This window comes from Dunckerocampus dactyliophorus, chromosome 7 (assembly GCF_027744805.1).
Source record: "Dunckerocampus dactyliophorus isolate RoL2022-P2 chromosome 7, RoL_Ddac_1.1, whole genome shotgun sequence".
Taxonomy (NCBI): Eukaryota; Metazoa; Chordata; class Actinopteri; order Syngnathiformes; family Syngnathidae; genus Dunckerocampus; species Dunckerocampus dactyliophorus.
The window spans coordinates 23,842,784-23,865,039 of record NC_072825.1 but is presented as its reverse complement, the minus strand read 5'-3'; the positions used below and the strand labels follow the sequence as shown (position 1 = coordinate 23,865,039).

At 41.1% G+C, this 22,256-nt stretch overlaps 1 protein-coding gene across 3 annotated transcripts in view; it reads right to left on the bottom strand.

The window, feature by feature from the left end:
• Positions 1–2,578: 2,578 nt before the first annotated feature.
• nbeal2 (neurobeachin-like 2) overlaps positions 2,579–22,256 on the bottom strand; it is a 64,997-nt gene continuing 45,319 nt past the window's right edge. For all 3 annotated transcript variants that reach the window (XM_054781872.1, XM_054781873.1, XM_054781874.1), the window contains 22 exons: positions 20,290–20,414; positions 20,091–20,208; positions 19,846–20,012; positions 17,266–17,399; positions 17,076–17,183; positions 16,897–16,992; positions 16,628–16,752; positions 14,852–14,992; positions 14,639–14,769; positions 12,475–12,584; positions 11,603–11,720; positions 11,434–11,531; positions 11,213–11,326; positions 10,130–10,216; positions 9,944–10,053; positions 8,255–8,427; positions 7,658–7,752; positions 7,463–7,579; positions 6,784–6,939; positions 6,562–6,710; positions 4,066–4,201; positions 2,579–3,871 (listed from right to left, as the gene is read on the bottom strand). In XM_054781872.1, the coding sequence (XP_054637847.1) occupies positions 3,761–3,871; positions 4,066–4,201; positions 6,562–6,710; positions 6,784–6,939; positions 7,463–7,579; positions 7,658–7,752; positions 8,255–8,427; positions 9,944–10,053; positions 10,130–10,216; positions 11,213–11,326; positions 11,434–11,531; positions 11,603–11,720; positions 12,475–12,584; positions 14,639–14,769; positions 14,852–14,992; positions 16,628–16,752; positions 16,897–16,992; positions 17,076–17,183; positions 17,266–17,399; positions 19,846–20,012; positions 20,091–20,208; positions 20,290–20,414 (2,719 nt within the window). In that variant the 3' untranslated portion in view covers positions 2,579–3,760. The remainder of the gene's footprint in view (positions 3,872–4,065; positions 4,202–6,561; positions 6,711–6,783; positions 6,940–7,462; positions 7,580–7,657; positions 7,753–8,254; positions 8,428–9,943; positions 10,054–10,129; positions 10,217–11,212; positions 11,327–11,433; positions 11,532–11,602; positions 11,721–12,474; positions 12,585–14,638; positions 14,770–14,851; positions 14,993–16,627; positions 16,753–16,896; positions 16,993–17,075; positions 17,184–17,265; positions 17,400–19,845; positions 20,013–20,090; positions 20,209–20,289; positions 20,415–22,256) is intronic.

Genomic DNA, 22,256 nt, shown 5'->3' with positions numbered 1-22,256 from the left:
CTGTTCCTCGTCCCTTGGCTCCCAACTGGTCCCCTTTGCTCGCGTATTTTCTGCCATTGTGGTTTGTTACTGCCTCTACCTGCTCTGCACCTTTTTTCCTGCAGCTCCTTTTGTTCTGTGAGTACCTTTTTTCCTGCCTTGCAGCGTTTTTTGTTCTTTGTAGTTTTTGGCCCATGCCCTGTGTTCCTTAGTTATTTTTTGTCGTTACCTTTTTCCTGCCTCGCAGTGTTTTTCGTTCCTTGTAGTTTTTGGCTCAAGCCCTGTGTTCCTTTGTTATCTTTTTGTAGTTATTTTTGTATTGTTGTTGTTATTTATTACCTTGTGTAATAAATAGTATTCTTACTAGCGCTGTGTCAGTCTGCGTCACGGGTTCCAACCTTTTTGGCGTAAGCCACATCGTGACAGTCGAGGTTGGTAATAACCTCATCCCAAATATTGCAGTTGATTTTGGAAAATAATGAAATATTTTATACCCCACGGACAAAAATCACACAAAACTTGAAAAATATTTCTTACAAAACAAAACAAAGGTTAGGTCTGAAGTTGGTGAAGTAATTTGATGACAGACCGAAATATGTACAGTGGAACCTTGGTTAGCGTCATTCATTTGGTCTGACTTTAACCGAAACAGATGTCAACGGAATCAATTTTGCAAATCCAATTCATTTGTACCAGAAAGCCAAAAATGTTAACACAAAACATGGTTTTATAGTTTCACATGCAGAAAACAATCAGAAATGCATATTGTAGGATAATATTGTTTTATTAACTTGCTAGCTGAGCGAGTAAACATTTATTGCAAGTAGATTATAGAAAGACTTCATTTATTGAAGTAGGTTATAGAAACACATAAAGAAAGTGCATTCACATAAGTGAATGTGCAATTTCGTACAGAAAAAGATGCGGATGTGAGACGACGACGTCAGAAAAAACACAACTCAGAGTTGTTACTGCCACACACGCACTCACAAGGAATGTTCCAGATAAGGTGTATTGGTACGAGAAGCATACAGTATGTCAGTGGTCTGGAGAAACCCCTATAAAAAGCTGGGAGCTTCAACACGCAGGGCAGACTCTCTTCTTCTGGTCAGGAAGCCACAGGAGGACATTAGGAGAGACAGTTAGCCCGGATATCCGAAGAATGTGAAATACATTTTCTTAACCCTTTACTGGTGTGTAAGTCTTATTCCTTCTCATAATTGGAGATTAACGAACATGTAAGGGGAGGTGAAATTTATTTAACAGAGTGGTCCTTGAGACCTCTATTAAGTTGAGAATTTCATCTCCAACAATATAAATACACTAAGTCCCCAACTAACAAACACAATTGGTTCCAGACGACCGTTCTTAAGTCGAATTGTTCTTAAGTAGGGGAAAAGGTAATATGACCAATGAAATAGGTACTACATGTACGTGTATACATATACAGTATATGTGTATGTATGTAAATAAATAAATGAGTTTGGATGCAGTAGTAATATTAAACGAGGATAATTAATGAAAAAAAACAATAATAAAAATGATATAATAATACATAATGATAAATGTTATTTACCTTTGAAGAGGAGTGGTCGAGCATACGTTGTTGTGGTGGTGGAGGAGGAGGAGTTATCGTTAGACTCTTCTAAAAGAGGTAATGTTCTGTGGGTGGTGTAGAATTAAGCAGGCCTATTAACTCTTCATAACTTTAATCACACGCTCTGTCCGGGTTGTATCATAAAACTCTTAGCCTTCCTCTCTCCTCTTCCTGTCTTCCTGTATCTGTTGGTCCCATTAGCAGTGTCACAGTGCCCTCTGCTGGTCAAGCATGTACCAGTATAAATATGGGTTTGCCCGTCAAGTATGTACTATAGCAGTATAAATATGGACTTATAAGGCAAAACACATGAAAAAATAAACCAGTCGGCTTGTGTTCGTATCTCTGAATGTTCGCATGTCGGATGTTCGTTAGTAGGGGACTTAAACAGGAAGACGGTGGTGGTTGAGCTCGCAGCCACATGGTCTTTGGGAACGGCACCAGTGAAGGTCAACATAACCTTTAAATGTTCATTTATCCTTTTAATTTGTCATTTATAAGCATTTAGAATTGTTTTATGCATGTAAAACTATAATTGTAACATTTTAAAAACGTTTTTTGTGTTAGCATTTTTAAGAGTCAAGCTCTGATGACATCATAGACGGGTGACGTAACCTCCGGTTGAGGTTTAGCTAGCTCATAGGATGCTAACAGAGAAGGGCGTATTGTGATTAAAAAAATACATTTTGAACACAGTTGTACTCATGCGTACTCACACGTGCCATATTGTATGCTAGCCAGAGAATGCACGCAAACTGAGGCAAAATTGTACATTGTGTACATTTTTGACATTAACCAAAAACCCGCTAACCGAGGTCGCGCTGTATGTGTTTCTCTTTTTATGAGCGGAGAGATGTTTCAAAACATTAGGATAAAAAAAGTAACCTCATTCTAAAGGGCCCTCAAGGATTACCTATCAGGAAAAAAGCAGCTGGGTGTTTGAAAATGTAAATTGTAGTGTAGACAGTCACAAAAAGTACACACAACACAAAGTGTGAGTAGTAGAAATGACAAAGTCAGTGCTGGTCCAAAGCTTTAAGTTAAATCACACAACACCAGAAACATTATATACAGTGTATTTACACCAAGATTTCATAGATTGCATTTAAACAAATGTGAGCGTGAGTGCATAGCAAGGCGGTATGTTACATTCATGAACAAAAACAGAAAGGCATTAAGACACAGGATTTCATTTCTCTTCTGCCTGAGCAATACTTACCAATTGTTGCTCAACTGTTTGTGCGCCACATTTTTGGGACTTTTCTTTTTTCTGCCACATGGACCCAAACAGTTCCCTTTGTCGTGATGCTGCATACCAACTAGTATCCTCTGACCACAGCAAAAGCATTCCAGCATCAGATTTTCATAACCAAACACACGAGCAGCACAGGCCAACACTTGACTTGATTAAAACCATCTTCTGCACATGTGAGACGTGTGTGTGTGTGTGTGTGTGTGTGTGTGTGTGTGTGTGTGTGTGTGTGTGTGTGTGTGTGTGTGTGTGTGTGTGTGTGTGTGTGTGTGTGTAAATCTGGCATGACAGATGATTGCAATCAGTGTTTATATGCTTAGACGCAAGCTAAAAAAAGGCACCACTTAGGTTGAATATAAAACATGCAGAGAGTAATAAGAGCAGGTGTTTACTTCATTGTGTAAGGCAACAGTTACGCCACCTCTTAATTTCATTGCATGCCATCTCCAACATTATCTTCATAGAGTGAATATATTTCCCGTACTAGACCATTAAAGCGCGTGTTTTGCTTTAGTTGTAACAGCCTTAATTAAAGAAAGCAGGGTTATTTGCACTTGAGGCACTAGTGGCCCTCTGGTGGTGGTCACCGGTAATGCATCATGGAACTCTTTCAAAAAGTTTTCAAGTTTGCAGGAGTTTTTTTTAAGAATCATTGGCACAGTAACTGGAAAATAGTGACGTGTGTGTGTGTGTGTGTGTGTGTGTAGTCTGACACGAGCAAACTCACTCTTTGGAATGATGCTGATTAAAAACAGACAGCACACAATCAAATATAAATTGCTTCCTGAATTAGAAACCCCCCTAAAAAGTGCTGAGTGTTCAGTTGCTCTGTCTCTGAAAGATCACAGGCTTGAGGACGTCTTCCCAGGCTTGTAAAAAGAAAGCCATAATGAGCGTAGAGCATCTCCACAAGTGTCCCTTAAGAGCGCCTCTCATTTGCCCGCAGCCTCAGTCTTGGGGTTGTATTCTGTCTCACCTGCAGACACCTGAGAGATGCGGCGTGTGGACCCCCACAGGCGGCGGGAGAATTGTCCTGAGCGAACCTGATGCCATGGAGAGACAACATGAGAGAGGCTGACACGTAGACGTTACACCAGCGACACACCATTATCATGTGAAAAAGCGCAGTTTTACACAAGCACTTAACATATGCGAGACAACCTCCTCCTCTCCTCCTCCTCCTCCTCCTCCTCAGCGCGCACACACACATCTCACAAGTACTTGTCCTGGTTCTCACCTCTTCGGGCTTCCCTGCCCCCACCACTATTAGCTTCCCATCCTCCAGTCCCACCAGGATGTGGCTGTTCTCTTTGGTGACGAACACGCTCCTCACGGGCACCTTCAAGGCCAAGGGTGGGACGGCAGCATCCAGGCTGAAAAATAAATCATTAGATGTCCTCTTAAAACTTGCTCTGACTTAAGATCAACACATTCTGTGACACTCCACTCCACGCTGTATTTTACACACACACACACACACACACACACACTCAATCTGGATGGGATTTTGCACCTTGCTCGCATGTCTGTATCTATATTTTATTAAGCTGCTGGAGCTCAGATCAATAAAGTATATGCAGTATCTGTCTAGATCAGGGGTGTCTAAAGCAGGGGCCATTTGCGGCCTGCGGCACATTCTAAAAGTATAATTCAGCAAAAAAAAATAAAAAAGGAAAAATCAGCCGTAGTTTTACAAGGATAAAGTCAAAATATTACGAGAAAAAAGTTGTCATCAAACAAGAAAAATATGGAATTTGACAAGAATAACGTAATATGAGCAAAAATAGCATAATGTTGAAATAGTAAAGAATAAAGACTTTTTTTTTAAAGTCGTAATATTTTATGAGAAAAAAATACAAAAAATAAAATATTATAGGAATAAAGTCATAAGTACGAGAAGAAAATTTACAAGAAAGTTGAAATAGTTGACATTTAAAAAGCAGCAGAAATGGAAAGAACAGCTGTAATTTTACAAGAATAAAGTCAAAACATTACGAGCAAAAAGTACCGTCAATTCTGGTGTATAAGCCACACATGTCCACGTCATATTGTGACATATTGTGCCGCGCACGAGTCCGTGAGGATCAGTTAGCTCTTTATTTGAGAGGAGCTAATCATGACCTATGAATAAACTCAAGGTGAGCTTGTCAACACATTGGAAATTGCAGGAGGTCATTGCTCAATATAACAGTCTGACTCACGGTGTCATCTTACAAACAACATTAAAGTCATCACACAGCAACTTAACACTCACAAGGTATACCTCAGAAATATAGAAACATGAATCAATACGAGTATAATATATAAAAAAACATTTAAAGTGTTCTCATAATGCATTTCGTTTGAGAAAACCATTTCATTGGAGGAGCATAGAAAAGCATAGAAAATGGCACTACAATGCTGCTTCTGTCCACCAGAGGGAGCCAAAGGACCCGGAGCCCAAAGTCCAGAGGGAAGCTGACATCATTGCAGCACCCCAATGAATGCGTTGCTCAGGCGCAATGCCTTATGGGAAAACTTTAAAATGTTTTTTTTTTAATTTTAAACTCATATTGTTTGTATATTTGTACACACACCTTTGGAGTATTAAGGTGCTGTGTGATGAATTTAGTGCTGTTAGTAAAGTGTTGTTTGAAAGATGACACAGTGAGTGAGACTGTTATGTTGTTATACTGGTATATATACTGACCTCCACTGGTTTCCATTGGGTTGACAAGCTTGTTGTGAGTGCACTGATAGCTTGTGATTGCCAAGAAAGTATTTAAACAATTACTAGTAGTTCTGAAGTAAAGGAGATGTGAAGAGATTAGCATTTAGCCATAAATTATCTGCACATCTGTATAAGCTGCAGGGTTCGAAGTTTAAGTAAAAAGTAGCGAATTATACACCAGAAATTACGGTTGTATCCTAACAAGAAAAAACGTATGCATTTTACAAGAATAAACTCGTAATATTATGAGGACAAATAATGTCATTTTAGTAGCATCCTAATAATCCTTAGTTCATCCTAATAATAGGCTGTTTCACCTACAGTATATTACAAAGCGGAGATGCAGTTTTTTCTTGCAATATACTGTATATACTTAACTAAATATCAAATTGGCATGCTTTCATTTTTCACTATGTGGCCCTCGCTGGAAAAAGTTTGAACATCCCTGGTCTTGATCATTACTTGTGGGAAGCGAACGTGGTAACCTTTGGTTACAGGTCCCATTCTTTGCTGCTTGTCCGCAAATCACATGCTGTTAATGATACAATGCAGCACTGCAGCACTACAGGCACCTTTCCAGTGCCTCAAAATTGAAGTATTATATAGTACATTGTATTTTGTATATTGTACATTCCTGTTGTTGTTCTTCCATGATAAAAAAAATTATTCTTATTATAATAAGTCCAAAATTCCAAAAGTGTATTTTTTTCTTTTTATTATTTTTAATACATGTGATATAATTTGAAATCATGAAACAATGTGCATATCCTAATATTATATTTGACATACTAAATATACATACGGTATGTAACATACGTATATATAATACAATAAATATGCTCACTCCTTCCACCAGGTATTGATAACCACCACCATGCCCAACTAGGCTTGTCACAATAATCAACAAATCATTTACCCGATCTTGACTTCAGTTTTTGCAGTTTAGTTGTGCTGCTAAGTGGGACCCTGACTCGACCCAGTAATGTCACTGATGTCTTTGAATGTAGTCGAGTTGTTCCGTACCTGCACAGATGTCGAATGTCGAGTCTGCCCTGCATGGTGCCCAAGATGATGTATTCAGACACCAGGTGAAGAGCGCTCACTTGCTCCTCCATGGTGAAGGACGACAACAGGCAGCCATTGACCGAGTAAACATGGATGGAGTATTTGCCCTGTGCAAAGCAACACACTTTTAGTAAAGCAGTTAACACAATAAATCATCTGTCTGGCGGAGCCATGACGTACCTTCCCATGATTAGAGCGCTTCTCCTGAGAGGTCTGCACCACGATGTGGCCCTCCATGCCCACCTGGAGCTTGGAGATGTGGGAAAGCTCAACTGGAGGCCGCAGTGTTCTCAGGAACTGACCTCTTCTGACTGTGTGCACAATCACGGTCCCATCCTACCAGTGGTTGGTCAACAAAATGACAGCAACAAATATTCAGTCAGTAAGGGTACGGTCCGCAAATGTGCTCCGATGGTAGGGGAGCTGAGCAGGGAGCGGACAGAAAGTGACATCGGGGGTTCAGAGTTCAGCTTTAGCTTGGCGTGAGTTACGGCTGCAACGGTAGCCCGTGTTAGGGATTATTGCGCCTGTTGTGAGATAATTCAAAGCCTTTTGCTCTTGCAATTAAGTTTGGTGTGTGTGTGTGTCTACTAGTGTAGAATAGTACATATCATCGCAACATCTTTGAATGTGTCTTCTGAATGCCTTACATTTGTATTTCAGTTTGTTTAGCCATTTTAATGCTTGAAAGTGCTTCAAATATGTAATACAGTAAATATTGCCATGTTTGTTCACTCAATCAGCTCTGCTTCTTCCTACTTCTTATTGCACACTTCTTAAATTACAAATATATGATGTACTTCAATGTCCAACCACTACCACTAGCATTGTTCGTGTTCAACAGAGTGGCATCTCTGACCTTAGACCCTGAGATGGCCATGTCCAGTTCCGTGCTGATGGCCACACAGGTGACCTCCTCATCGTGTCCACATAGAACCTGAACGGGCCGAGGAGACAGCGTGCTGGAGAAGCCGCCCTAAAATTGAAAAGGACGCCTTTTAGTTACACACCCTGAACTCCTCTGACTGCGTCGGCTGTGTTTAAGCTTTTCTACCTGCTGTAGAACCTGCCACACGATGCAGGACGTGTCCCGTGAACCAGAGATGAGGTAGATGCCGCACAGATCCAGAGCCAGGCATGTAACAACGTCTTTGGGGAACACAGATGTGTGAAAGATAATGCTCTGTTTTTAGAGGTATTAAAGGTCCCATATTATATTATATTAAATATGTTTAATTTTAAAATGTGTAGTGAAGCCTTTCTTTTTTTTTTAACAAAGCTGCGCCTATCTAACTGGGGGAAGTTCGGAGGGGGTATCATGCCCATGAGGAAGATGGCTTTTCCTTCATGATGTCATAAAAAAACAGAACTTCAGAGTCAATTTTACATAGTAGGGGACCTTTAACCTAACAACGTGTTAATTATTGTGGTTTTAGTTTGTACTGCTAATATTATACTACCTTACATTACATTACATTGATTTATTACCTTGCACTCCACTGCACAGGACATTCACAGTGTTATAATTAAATATAATCAATCGCTCTACGACAGCAAGCATTGTCTTATTTGTTCATTAGAAATGTTTGATACAGTTATTGTGTCAGTGTACCTAATGAAGTGTCCACTGAGTGAATACAACAGAGCTCACCAATGTGCCGGCAGATCCTGCCCACCAGCTTGCCTTTGCCCAGCTGGGTGACCCGCAGACTGCTGTCCCAGTGTCCTCCACTGAAGAGTAGACGTCCATCGTTGGACACCACCAGCACCTGAGCGCTGAGCTCTACACTGGGTGAGAAAGGTCCGCCGAGGAAACGCTGTGTCCTGTAAATCAAACGCAAAAGAACCGTGTGAGCCAAACGTTGATGACATCACAGATGGAGCTGCCCTTCGGTTCCTGTTGTTTCCATATATTAGCGAGCTCATAGTCTGCTAACAAGGATGCTTTGTGATAAAAATACATTAAAAACACAGTTGGACTCACCGAGTGTATTAATAACGTGACGAGATGTGCGGCATATTGCATGCTAACTGGAAAATGGATGTAAACTGAGGCAAAATTTAACCGTAAATTGACATCGTTAACCATTAAAAAAACACACGAACCGCAGTGCGTATGCTAACTGAGGTTTCACTGTATTCAGTGAAACAACCATATGTATACTACCAGTCAAACGTTTTAGAACACTCCAATTTCGCTGGAGGAAAAACCTACAGTATATTTTTTCATACCACTGTACATTTTTAAGTGTTAAGCTGGTCTGTCTCTCTTCCATTGTTAATTCCCTTTTTTCTTGCCATTTTTGTTTTTGAAGCAACGAATTACTTTCTCCAGAACAATGCTGTTCAACTGATGTTCACGAGGGTATAGTACCACAGTGTGTTCCGAACACTGTTTTTATGCAGACAGAGGAGGTAGTAAGTACTCCAGAAGTTGGCGCACTTGCAGGAATTAGTTGCACCAACTGCCAAGGCTTGATCAACCTCCATTTCTGCAGAATAGCTTTAAATTGTTGACCCATTTTGTGGTCTTTGAAACACGTCCATCCATCCATCCGTTTTCTATACTCATTATCCTCATTAGTGTTGAAGCTACAACACAAACTACTGAGGTCGCAGGAGGACCAGCCATCAGCTGGGAGAAAAAATGCTCTATTGCATCCAATACGGCTGTTTAATTGCACCAAATGAATCCTGCAAAAGACATTCTCTCCCCCCGGGAACTAAACATATGAAACCCGCCAACAAAACAATCAACCACAAAACTCAATTCCGTATGACCTACAAAAATAAGGCAAGGCAAGGTATAGTTCAATTATTGAAGTGAAAGCCGCAATTCCACTCACGAACGCGCATCCACTTGGGTAATCATTCAGTCAAATAAGGAAAAGTCAAAACGTTACTTCATTGATTAGTTTGTGAAAAGTTTGACTCTGTGGCCTAAATGCAGGCTCGCAGGATTCCAGATTGGCATGTAACGCCACTCTTTCCTCCTCCTGGTGCGCATCACCTGCCTATCTTAAATACACGCCTCCTCAGTGCACTTTTTTATTCCCCATATATTATACCAGGACATGACACGCATTAACCAGATGATGATGCAGATGATGTACATGAATATAGCCTGTAAACGTCTATTCACGTAATGACAGAAAGTTTTCTTCCAGCTGAGTCATAGAAGTGGCTTATGGCCATCTCAAATCAGCGATGGACTGATGTGGCCATTACACTTGAACGACTTGAATTTCAATAAATAACTGGAAAATTTGGGGTGTTGTAAAACTTTGTTTTTTGTTATCTCACTCAATTCATGACCTTAAAAAGCAGTTTGTGGACTCACTTGGGATTGGTAATGGCTGGGTCTTTGGTGAAGGTAAAGTAGTTGGCGATGTTCTTGTCATACGGCAGCCAGCTATGTGTTCCTATCAAGCCATTTGCGCTCACAGTCACCTGGACGGACAAAACGAGGGTGATACTCATTTTTTTACACAGTTAGCTGTGGCCCTAATGAAGGTGTCAACCGTACCAGCATATCTGAGCCCTGGATGATGAAGGATCGATTTTGGTTCTTTGGTACGACCGCCTGGACCAGAGGAATGCCATCGCTCACCACCTGGAGTACACAAACCATCAAACCACTGACAAAGACCTTGGATTTTTACCTTTCTCAAGGCCTTAAATCGATCGCAACTGGACTGTTAAAGTTGTCTTAGAAGACGTTTCGCCTCTCGTCCGAGCAGGTTTCATCAGTTCATCAAAGACTAGGTGGGGCACACACAAGTCAGACTAGATAGGACAGCTCCTATTCAGTTCGATTCAATGCCCTGAGAATACAATGGCCTGGATGAATGGGAATATTCACAGGCATATGGATTTTTACCTGTTTGCCAAGTGCTTTAGCTATATGAACCCTTTTTAACTAAACTAGATAAATATATTTTATACCAGTGGTTCTCAATTATTTTTTGTAATGCTCCCCACAGGGGACAGAATTTGAGGCCCGCACCACTATTTGGGAAAACAATATGACAAAAAAAATGCTGCAAAATATTATATACTCATATTGTTTTCCACTTTTTTAAAGCTCCTTCAGCCTGAAATACACATACACAAATATTAAATTATATTTGGGGGACTTTTTAAAGGCCAGCATGACTAAATAAGTCCACTTTTTTTTTTAAATGAACAATTTAAATATTTTAAAATAAAATAAAATATCGGTTTCAAAAATAAAATGCATTTCGAGGAGTATTCGCTGACCCTGAAGTGGGTCAAATATTGGCAGCCTCCTGCAACATTCTACCTACTTGGTCAGGAAGAGGAACATGTCGAGTTTGTAGGTTTGTTGCAATATACTATATTTTACTTTTTTTTTTTTAACAATATAAAAATATATAAAAATTAATATATAAAAATATTTTTTTTTAACAGAAGCCTGTTTAGGCAGCAACCTAGCCTGAATTAATTGTGCCTTCTGTTTATGCTGCAATTATGGTCTGCATTGCTTCAAAGAGGTAGTGATTACACATTATGACCTTGTTGATAGCAGTATTAGATGATTAGATTCATCCATTCATTTTGATTTATCATACCCATCCCTAGATATTACCTCCACAAACGGGCGTAGCTTATCAAGATGCTCAAAGATATTAACAGGAAGGGTATCCAGACGCGACTGCCGCCTTGATGCATTTGCAGCAGACATACGCGGCGGGTGAGGCTCCTGTATGGAGATAAAAATGTGACTGCAGCTTTTCTAGTGGAAAATGATTTGAATTATATTCATATTCATAGAAGGTGAGAAGGTAGAAGTTCATCTGAGAGTCACACCTTCAGGAGTTGGCAGGGCGTCTGTCCAAAGTTGCTAATGATGCCTTCAAGGGCCTTGCGCTCCGTCTCATCAGCAATGGCATCCAGATCTACAGCACCTGTGGATAAGACCAAGAGTTAGAGGTTTTTCCTCTTACTAATAATTTCAATTTTTTTTTCGGTGCTGTACCTTCATACGTGCAGTAGTAGAAGACATTGAGGGCTTTCACTGCCTCTTCTCCTCTCTGCTTATAGCCAAAGATCAGATCGATCCACTCGTGGAGATGACATGACACATGCTCACTTTCCTAAAAGGTATGGTAAGCTTTATATAAAGTAGTTATTCTTTATAAAGGGAGCCCTATCCTGCTCATTTCAGGGGCTTTTAAAATGATATTGAATCCTATAGTAAGTTTCTTTTATTAAAATACTACATAAATCAAAGTGTACAGGATCAATCTGCATTCTTCTCCTCTTGGCCGACAGATTCTGCAGCCTCCTCCCCGAGCACGTCTACTCTTTTGCAATTGGTCAGGGTCGACTCCAAGATCCCCACCCCCCGCCAGACATGCATAGAAACACCCCCCGCCCACAACCGGTTCCATGCAAATTGTAAATAAGGATTGCATAATGGATATACTGGAATTGGATATTGGAAAATGGGGCTTAGAACTGTGCTCTGTTCATAAACAGGCTGTTTGTGAAGTAGCAAGAGCAGAGAACCAAAAAATCTTTCCATTGCTGCCTTACTCTCGGCTTAGACAACTCTTACATCTGAAAAAACACTTCATGGCTTCCATAATCAAGAAAAAGCGACAAATGGTACTAAGCAGCGGTCACTGCCGAACGCTGGGCACCCCGGCAAGTTACCATACATGGATTTCCTAAAGCTGTGATGTGAGAAAATTCAAAAGATCTCTCGGAAATCTTGTGAAATTCTCGTACCCAGCGGCATAAAAATGTGTACATAAATGTGGCATAAATATGGCACACAAGAGTACGACATCTTAAACACTTAAATCTGAAAATGTGGAAATGTAGGATCGAGCCAAAGCCTCTCACCAAAGCTTTCCTGTGCTTTCTGATGAAGTCTTCTCTCGATGAGGCCCAGCGAGGCAGCAGAACGTCCTCAACGGACTCCTGAGACATTTGCAAGCATCCCAGGTCAAAGCCTACAACAACATGCAGAGGGTCAGTAGGGTCTTTAGTGACACAATGTATTTCCTTAAATATGCCCTCTTTTGGGGTCAGTTCTAAAGTTGCGCAGAGCCAGTTTCATAGTGGCATCCAGAAATAAACGCCTCACCTCAGACTCCTTGGCCTCCAAATTAACAGTGGTGGTCCACTCATTCTGACCCATTTGTACAAATACAATTTATTTTGTAATACCTGAAATAATATGTAATGACACGTATGATATTGTAATATACATTGTCTTAAATTAGTATTTTTTATTTTTTTAAAGATAAAATATATATACAGTATACATATATTTAACATAATTAAATTAAAATTAAAACTAATTATATTAATATATATATATATAAATATCCATCCAACCATCCATTTTCTATACCGCTTCTCCTCTTTAGGGTCGCGGGGGCATGCTGGAGCCTATCCCAGCTGACTTCGGGCGACAGGCGGGGTACACCCTGGACTGGTCGCCAGCCAATCGCAGGGCACATATAGACAAACAACCATTCACACTCACATTCATACAATGACAAGACAATGACAAGTGTTTTCTGACAATTTAGAGTCTCCAAAGAACCTAACCTGCATGTTTTTGGATGTGGGAGGAAACGGTAGTACTGGGAGAAAACCCAAGCACGCACGGGGAGAACATGCAAACTCCACACAGAAATGCCCAAGGGAGAATCAAACTCAGGTCTTCCCGATCTCCAGACTGTTACTGTGTTGGCCAACATGCTAATCACTAGGCCACCGTGCGGCCCTATATATAAACATATATAATATAATTATATTAAAAATAGAGGTCAGAATTTTTAAATAAAATTAAAAATGTTTAAATATTTGTTTATATCATTGTAAAATTAGATTTGCGCCTCTTCTTCTTAATGGCTCATCTGTTCTCGAAAAAAGACCTGGTACTCTCTGCTATAAACAAATGCCACTGGCCACAGTGAAGAAATATAGTACAGTCAAACCTGTCTATAGCGGCCTCTGAAGGGAAATGGCAAAAGTGGCCACTACAGACAGGTGGCCGCTATAGACAGGTTGGCGGCCATTTTGAATTTGTGCGCACACATATTAACATGTATTCACGAAAAGACTGGAGCAAAACCAAGAGACATAGGGGAAAACGCTCTGTTGACACATAAACAGGTAGGTAAATCTACGTAACAGCTCCATTTGGCTATTTGGGTTAGGACATTCGGCGCTGGCCTTTTATCCGCCACAAATGTTAATTGACCGCAGCTGCGCGGCCACCAGGCATGAAGCCGCTGCCTCTTCCTCCCCGGAGATGGCACAGCCCGCCAAGTAAGAGCGCAGGACAGGGGACGCTTGCTCCTGTCCTGCAGAACGTCACAAATTTCCATCTTTGATTTTTTTTAAAACACAATTTTAGAAGCAAGAAATAAAAATTTTAGTGAACGAGCCCGAGGATGTATGTACACGATATGTGTGAAGCAGTCATGAATGGGTGTGTGCGTGAACAATTGAGTGCGGAGGAGGTGCGAAGATTGTTGTAAACTAACAATACCATCGCTCCTTTCTTATTGAATGGGCTTCTAATCTCTAATTAGTCAGAAATTAAGTGATATTTTAGATGTTTTATTCAGGTGTTTTGGCTATTTTAGAATCTATTCACGGCATTGCACAGTGGGAAGATTACCGTTTTGGCCGTCATTGAATTTTTTCAGAGCGGCATTGCAAAATAAGAAGACGGCTTTTTTATGTCGAGCTAGGACTCAGTAAATAAAGTCTACACACGACGGCTTCATTGCTTAAAAAACAAAACTTTTTTGTGCATGAAGCTTCTGCTTGAGTCGGCATTTTGGCCACTATATGCGGACAGTTATTAACCAAAGGATACAAAATGGGTGGCCGCTGGCCACGTTAGACAGGTGACCGCTATACATAGGATCTATAACACGTACATTTTCTGCGGGGGATTTTTCAGTGGGCGTTATATACAGGTGGCCGCTAATACAGGTTTCACTGTATGTGCAAATGCATCCCCATACTCCCAATACAAACTCACCATTCATGTTCTGCAGAAATTCTGGGAAGTAGAAGAACTCTGGGATGAGCTCCTTGACATCAGCCGGGCTCTCCATGCGAGCCTGCCAGGCTGCTGCCACCGAGTGGAACTGTCGGTCTGCGCAGTCGAACCTAAAACAATGGTGGTAGATGTGTGGATTCATGACTAGTTCATGACCAGTTACCTCTGATGACTTGTTGATGTCATTCCCACCTGCCACTCTGCAGCTGGATGTGCAGTGTGGTGAACGGCTCCATGCGGATCATGTAGTGCATGACTCCTGCTGCGTTGGAGTAGTGTGTACCGTAGTGGAATTTGTCGATGGTGCCCGTGGGGTCCTCAAAACTCTCATACCTAGATGCAAACATTGTGGTTATTTTTTTAAAGGCAAGGACCTTTTATTGTGGCATCACTGCTAATTTTGGGACACAAACCATGTCGAACTTGAGCACTTACTATGCAGGCCCTCACTCACACTGACAGCATTCGGTCCGCTTGCTTGTTCCATCACTTCTCTGCCGTTGTATTACTACAATTTCTCTGACTTTGTGGATTACTTCCAGTTTTGTTTTGAGCCGTTCTGTTTATTTTTATATTCGTAACTGCCCTACTGAGAAAGCTGCCCCCACAATCTGGACCCAGATAAGCAGGAGAAAATGGATGGATGAAAGTTTCTTTATTATGCAAGGTACTGGCTGTCATTCATAACTTGCGGGAGAAATTGCAGCATTCTTTAAATGACTCGTTTTTATTATGCACGCAAATGTACCGTGGGTTTTGACTTTTGATGATACACATTTACAGTTTTTCTATTTATTTCTATTGTGAAAGGTGGCAGTTATCAAGAACTGGTGTGGAGTGATTGCGTCATAGTCATTCTATGACATGGTTACATTTTGGGTTTGGTATTAAGGGGCCCAAGCACGGTACTAATGGCTTAGTGCAGGAGTGTCCCAAGTGAGGGCCTAGGCTCCATTTTCGGCCCGTAGTCCCGGCCCTCGGCATAGTCAAGAAATAAAAATCCTTCACTATTAATAAGCTATATTTGAGAGATTACCCAAATTTGTTTTGTCACACAGCTATAGATATAGATATAACACACAGCTAAGATAACTTAGTATATATTGACCTCCATTGGATTGGTTTTAACATCTTTAACGCACAAACTGTATCAAAGTGCCATTTCTGTTGCACGTTGGTTGTATTTTTTTCAGCAGTTTATTTCAAAACATAGTTTTTCATGATGTGTTGTAGCACAATTATTCTTTACTGTTGCTTTAAAAGCAATCTAAAACCCACACAGCTATGTATGAGCACTCCTCCCTTCTTTTATTACTAGTACACTCCTGATTAAAATTTTAAGACAAGTTCAAAAATTGCAAGAATTTACATTATGCACTGTTGGATCTTAAGGAGGTTCTAAGTCAAGCTTCAAAATGCAAATAGAAGACGTGGGAGTGAGACAAAAACATTCTGAGTAAGCAGTAAGCAGCTATTCATTACGAAGTTTTTTTCTGAACATTTTATTTTTATTTTCGGGGGGTTTCAGGGTTTTTGAGCTATAGTCTTAAACATTTGATCAGCTGATGAACAGCCCATTTCAGTTGAATGCGTCTTTGCAATAAATTTCTTACACTGTTTATTTGTCTCACTCGCATTTCTTCTTTTTGCATTTTGAAGCTCAACTTAGAACCTCCTTAAGATCCAACAGTGCAAAATGTAAACTCCTGCAATTTTTCAACTGGTCTTAAAATTTGAATCAGGAACGGATATCAGTGCAGAAATGTCATCACCTGTTTGCAACATAGGGTATTGATATTAATGTAACTTAATTTTACCCAGTAGGCATTTGATATGACATCAAACACTTTCATACCAACCATGTAAGAGGTCAGCTTTTTTTGTGCTTTGTGTGTTTTGTTGAAACTTTTTACAAGAAATGTATCTTGACACATTTGTTGAAACAACAGACACAAAAGCTCAGCTTACTTCTCTTTGACAGCCTGTGCATGGCGAGGGTTGACCACACTGACAGGTTTGGACAAGTCTCTGAAAACTGACGGGTCCTTCAGGTCCAGAATAGGGGAGGTGTAGTCGCAGAGTATCCAGGGGAACTGACCAAGAGTCCAAAGACAACATGAACGTCATTTCTCATCACATTTCTTGGTGTGTGGACTGCTTCAATTATCCATTATCTCGTGTGTGTGTGTGTGTGTGTGTGTGTGTGTGTGTGTGTGTGTGTGTGTGTGTGGTCTTACCACAGGATATTGTGAGAGGTCATTGTAAGTGCGTCCAGCGATGGTATTGAGTTGCATCAAATATTCAAAATTGGAGATTTCCCTGCAGACCCATTTCTATGCAACATAAGAGTATCAAGATGAGAATGATATGAGACATTTAGTATATAATAACCTGACAAAAAGAATAGAATTAACACCTGTGTGAGGCCTGATGCCTTTAGGAGCTCTTGTGGTGAACGAGAACCAAAGTAAAAGAGGTTAGGAGGTCGCAGCCCCAGAATCCTTGAATAGACTTTGTTTCGTAACTAAAAGGGACAAAGGTAAAGATTCTGGTGTGAGTTTCTTTAATAGAGCGAAGGTTTAAACAGCAGCAGAACTAAAAGTCACCTTCTTTTTGAAGTTGATGAAGTAGTGAGCCTGATCGATGAAGAAGAGCTCCAGTGCAGAACGGCGCAGGTTGTAGCGACGCAAATGGACCTCTCTTAGCTGTGAAAGAGGTCTCTTGAAGTCGAATCCAATTCCTGCAGGGACGGGGTATATTGGTTTAAGATGCTGACCTTCGGCAGAGTTATCTACACCTGAACAATCTCATTAGATTGTAATAGATAATAGGGAACATTAAATTAACTCTAAATTAAGCATTATTATCTTTGTAAAAAATGACACCAAACGAAATACTTAGTGGCCCCCTACTTCACATCAACATTTAATCTTAGTGCAGCCCGCTCGTCCTGGCCTTTTTATATTAAAATGATGTACACTCCTTATCAAAATCTTAAGACCAGTTGAAAAATTGCAAGAATTTGCATTTTGCACATTTGGATCTTAATGAGGTTTTAAGTAGAGCTACAATATGCAAAAGCAAGAAGGGGGAGTGAGACAAAAAGCACTTTGAAAAACAAATTTATTGAAAACATGCTTGATGCGAGTGTTTCCAGGAGGCTAGTGGGACCATTGCTCCAAGTGGAAAAGATGGCTTCACAAAGGACATCAACTGTCTGGAACTGATTTTTATAAACTTCCCTTGCCATCCATCCCCAAATGTTCTCTATGGGATTTAAATGAGGGGAACATGCAGGATGGTCCAAAAGAGTGATGTTATTCTCCCTGAAGAAGTCTTTGGTCAAGCGAGCATTGTGAACTGCAACTTTGTCTTGTTGAAAAACCCAGCTGTTACCACACAGACGAGGGCCCTCAGTCATGAGGGATGCCTGCTGCAACATCTGCACGTAAGTACCCGCCATTTGACGACCCCGCACCACCTGAAGCTCCAGTGTTCCACTGAATGAAAAAGCACCCCAGATCATGATGGTCCCCCCTCCACTGTGCCGGGTAGAAAACATCTGAGGTGGGATCTCCTTGTCATGCCAGTAACGTTGGAAGCCATCTGGACCGTCAAGGTTACATTTTTTTCTCATCAGAGAATAAAACTTTTTTCCACCTTTCAATGTCCCATGTTTGATGCTCCCTGGCAAAGTCTAAACGGGCAGTTTTGTGGAGGAAATGAGGTCTTTGAATTTGTTTTTTGTTTTTTTAAACCCTTTTCCCTCAGATGCCGTCTGATGGTTATTGCACTGCAGTCGGCACCAGTAGCTCTACTTAAAACCAGATTAAGCTCCAAATGTGCAAAATGCAAATTTTAGCAATTTTTCAACTGGTCTTAAGATTTTGATCAGGAGTGTGTGTTGTATGTTTTTGTCTATTGCAGCAAACAAGAGATGGACAGAGGCACTTCAGCTTCCTTAAAAGAAGTGGCTGCTTCATCGGTCAAAAAAAGTCAACACTTAACTTTCAGTGATCTTGACACACTATGAAATGAACAGGGGGGGTCACTAGACAGAACACTAACTCCAATCATGGTGCCTGTGAATATTCTCATTCATCCAGGTCGTTGTATTCTCAGGGCATTGAAACGATCGTAACTGGACTGTTCAGGTTGCCTTAGAAGATGTTTCGTCTCTCATTCGAGCAAGCTTCATCAGTTCATGCTTAATGACTAGGTAGGACAAACACTAGTCTGACTAGACAGGATAGCTCTAGTCTAAGAATTTGGTGCAAGACTAGAAGTATTTATCTTCTAAAGGAGAAGGATGAATCCAAAATATTTATCCAAAGTACATCCGAAGGATTTGTCCTCTAAAGCAGTGCTTCTCAAATAGCGGGGCGGGCCCCCCTGGGGTGCGGTGTGAGAGGCAGGGAGTACTTTCAGTGTTAGTGCAGACTTGCCAACATATACAAATTTATCGTACTCAACATGCAAGTTGACTCTTGAATACGCTTGGATGCTTCACAGCTCTCCGTTTTGATGCATTTTCCTGGTTTCAGTTTCAAGTTCAGTCTGTACACTAAATAAATAGATATTATCAGTTTCTCAATAGTATTTCAAATCTTGGGGGTGTGAAAACATTTCTGTCCCCTTGGGGGGCATGACAGAAAATACTTGAGAACCACTGTTCTAAAGGAAGAGGAAAAATAAAGTATTTATCCTCTAAAAAGGAGGATAAATACTTGCACCAAATTCTCAGACTAGAGCTGTCCTATCTAGTCAGACTAATGTTTGTCCCACCTAGTCAATCAATGATGAAGCCTGCTTGAATGAGAAGCAAAACGTCGTGTAAGACAACCTGCACAGACCAGTTGTGTCCCAACGATTCTGTGAGAGAGGAAGCGCTGCCAGGTTTGACTGCAAGGAGTAGGCAAGAGCAGCCTAAGTTCTGAAGAACTCGTCAATATTCTGAAGTGTTACGAATAAAGACTGAGAAGACAACATTAGTTGTACTTTTTTTTGGACAACTTGAAACCATTTTGTTACTTAATGTGGCCCAGCCTCACCCAGACTCCAAAGGCATCCAGGTAAGTTGTTTGAGACCCCTGTTGTTAAAGCTCATTTTAATGCAGCTCATTTTAATGCAGCTCATGTATTGTAGGTGTACCTAATAAAGTGCCTGGTAAGCATGCACTCCTAACCTTCCTCCGTTTCCTCTTTCTCAATGCTGCCGTCGTAGAAGTAAAGGTGATGTGTCGTGACCTCCAGGCGGCCCGGAACCACAGCCACGATGGTGATGAGTTCACAGTCTTCGGACAAAACCAGCTTCTCTTTCTGGTTCTCATCTTCTGCCTCCGCCCTAAAGGTACTGTAATAATTATATGTTTAAATGACATTTATGTTAGCCTTATGTTTCTGTCAACATGCTTAATGTGAAGTGCCTCACTTGTTGTCTAAGAAGACGAGATCCTCTTCGCCTAACTGGTCGTCCTCCATGTCGCTTACTTTGGCTTCTTTGGCAACAGCCAAAGGGAGAGGCTCGGAGCTACGCGGACTGTCCGCTCCTGGAGAAATAATGACATGATTTTTTATTCTCAATTTTAAAAACATAGTGAGGCGAAGCATGCTTCTACTGTGTGACGCACCCATGTTGTCCCTCTGGGCACTGGCTTCGGTGTGAGGGTCATAGTGGTGATTAGGGACGAGTTTGAGACGCATTTTTGAATACGTCTCAGCACTGGACAGGATCCACTTGATCTCAGGCTGGATTCTACACAACATATAAACAGAACATCAGGCTGATATTATCCATGCATGTGTGCGAGATTAATTGTGTGGTTTATTTTTTTCCAGCATCCTTAAAAAGTTACATTAAGGACGATCACATGGTTATATTTACACAATTTAACATGGCCAAAAATGAGTAAGAAGAAACAGCGCTAATTTAATCAATCGCTATTTCTATTATGGTTAATTCATTCACACCATATATTTTCCATGTTGACACTTACGATAATGTATATGTTTAAGTGTCACCCTTTTCTAATAAAAGAGAAAAAAATAGCTACTGTGTAACAACAGATAGATAGCTTATGCAGTGATGAAAAAAAAGGAGGAAGAAAAAGTGTCAAGAATATAACATACAAAAAAAGAGTTAAAAAAAGTGACAGAATCTAAAAAAATATATCAATCAAAATATCAATCGATCAGTGTATAAAAGATGTTAAAAAATACAAATAAAAATAAAAATACTAAAAATTAGGGGTGCTCCGATCGATCGGCCACCGATCAGTATGGGACGATTTCCGTGAAAAAACACGGCATGGGCATATGGCGATACTTGCTTTATAACGCCGATCACATCTGCCGATCAGCTCCGCCCCATTGCAGCATCCAGCCTATAGTGACCGTCTCCCACCCACTTTCCCTTCACAAAGCCAGAACAAGCATGGCTGTCGTGTGGGACTTACCTGTCGTTGTGAGAGTGAAGTAAGTTTTGCACCCTGCAAAACATGCCACGGAAAATGTCTCGCCGTGGTGGCCGTTGCGAGGCATTTGGGGGGCGGGCACTTGGCAGGGTGTGGTGGGTTATCGAGGCTAGTGATGTGATCATCGGTCGGGCAGCAGCTAATGTAGCGCCTGTGTGTGCGGGAGGTGACAAACACCCGCGACTGGCGAAACCCACCGCCAACACGCAGCAAAACACGCACACAGGAGGCGACGAGCGGCTGCGACCAGCCACACCAGCAAGCGATGCACCCACATCCAGAGTGAATTGTACGAGTCTCGCACGGTTTAGATTGGCTGTCAGATGTGTAGGGAATTTGGGGATATCAAAGTAGTTCAGAGGAGGAAAAGCGGCCACAGACGACCACCGCCTCCCGCGCGCACGGCCCGCCATGCGCCGGCAACGAGCCCCACCAACCGCAGCTGCCTGTCGCCTCCCGTGTGTGGAGCCCATAAGGCGGATAGCCCGAAAACCAATTGGAGCGCAATCAAGCTGATCTCGCATCCAAATTCTCCTTAAAAAAGACGCCTGATACTCTAAGTTTCACCAGTGAGTTTGAAAAATAAGTCAAATATGTTTTGGTCTAAATGTTATGGTTCCCCTTTCATATCACCAACGTGCATGGTGCCTGCAGGCTCCAGGGAGCCTCCCAGCGAGCCTCCCACGACCACATGAGACGCCCGCAAGCCGGCTTTTCATTCAGGTTTTCAGTTAATAATGTGAGAACACTACAAAAGAAATGCATTCTGAAATACAAAATGTGAGCTGTGGATACCAGCTTTTTGTAAATGTTCTGGTAAAACAAAGATATTCGCTTTGTTTGCGTCGAAATAAGCTAAGAAAATAAATGTTGCAAAAATTAGTCGCTCTTGGCCATTTTCATTTTGTAAAAGTAGCTCTCACAAGAAAAATGTTGGTGACCCCTGATATAGCCAATTGTACATTTAAACATTACACATGTGATCGGTTTCAGTATCGGTATCCTCTGATTTCACTCAGGGATGATCGCTATCGGTACTGGTAGCATAAAACCCTGATCAGAGCATCCCTAGTAAAAATGATTATGTTAAAAAAGAATAATAAAAAATTAAATAAAATAAGCTA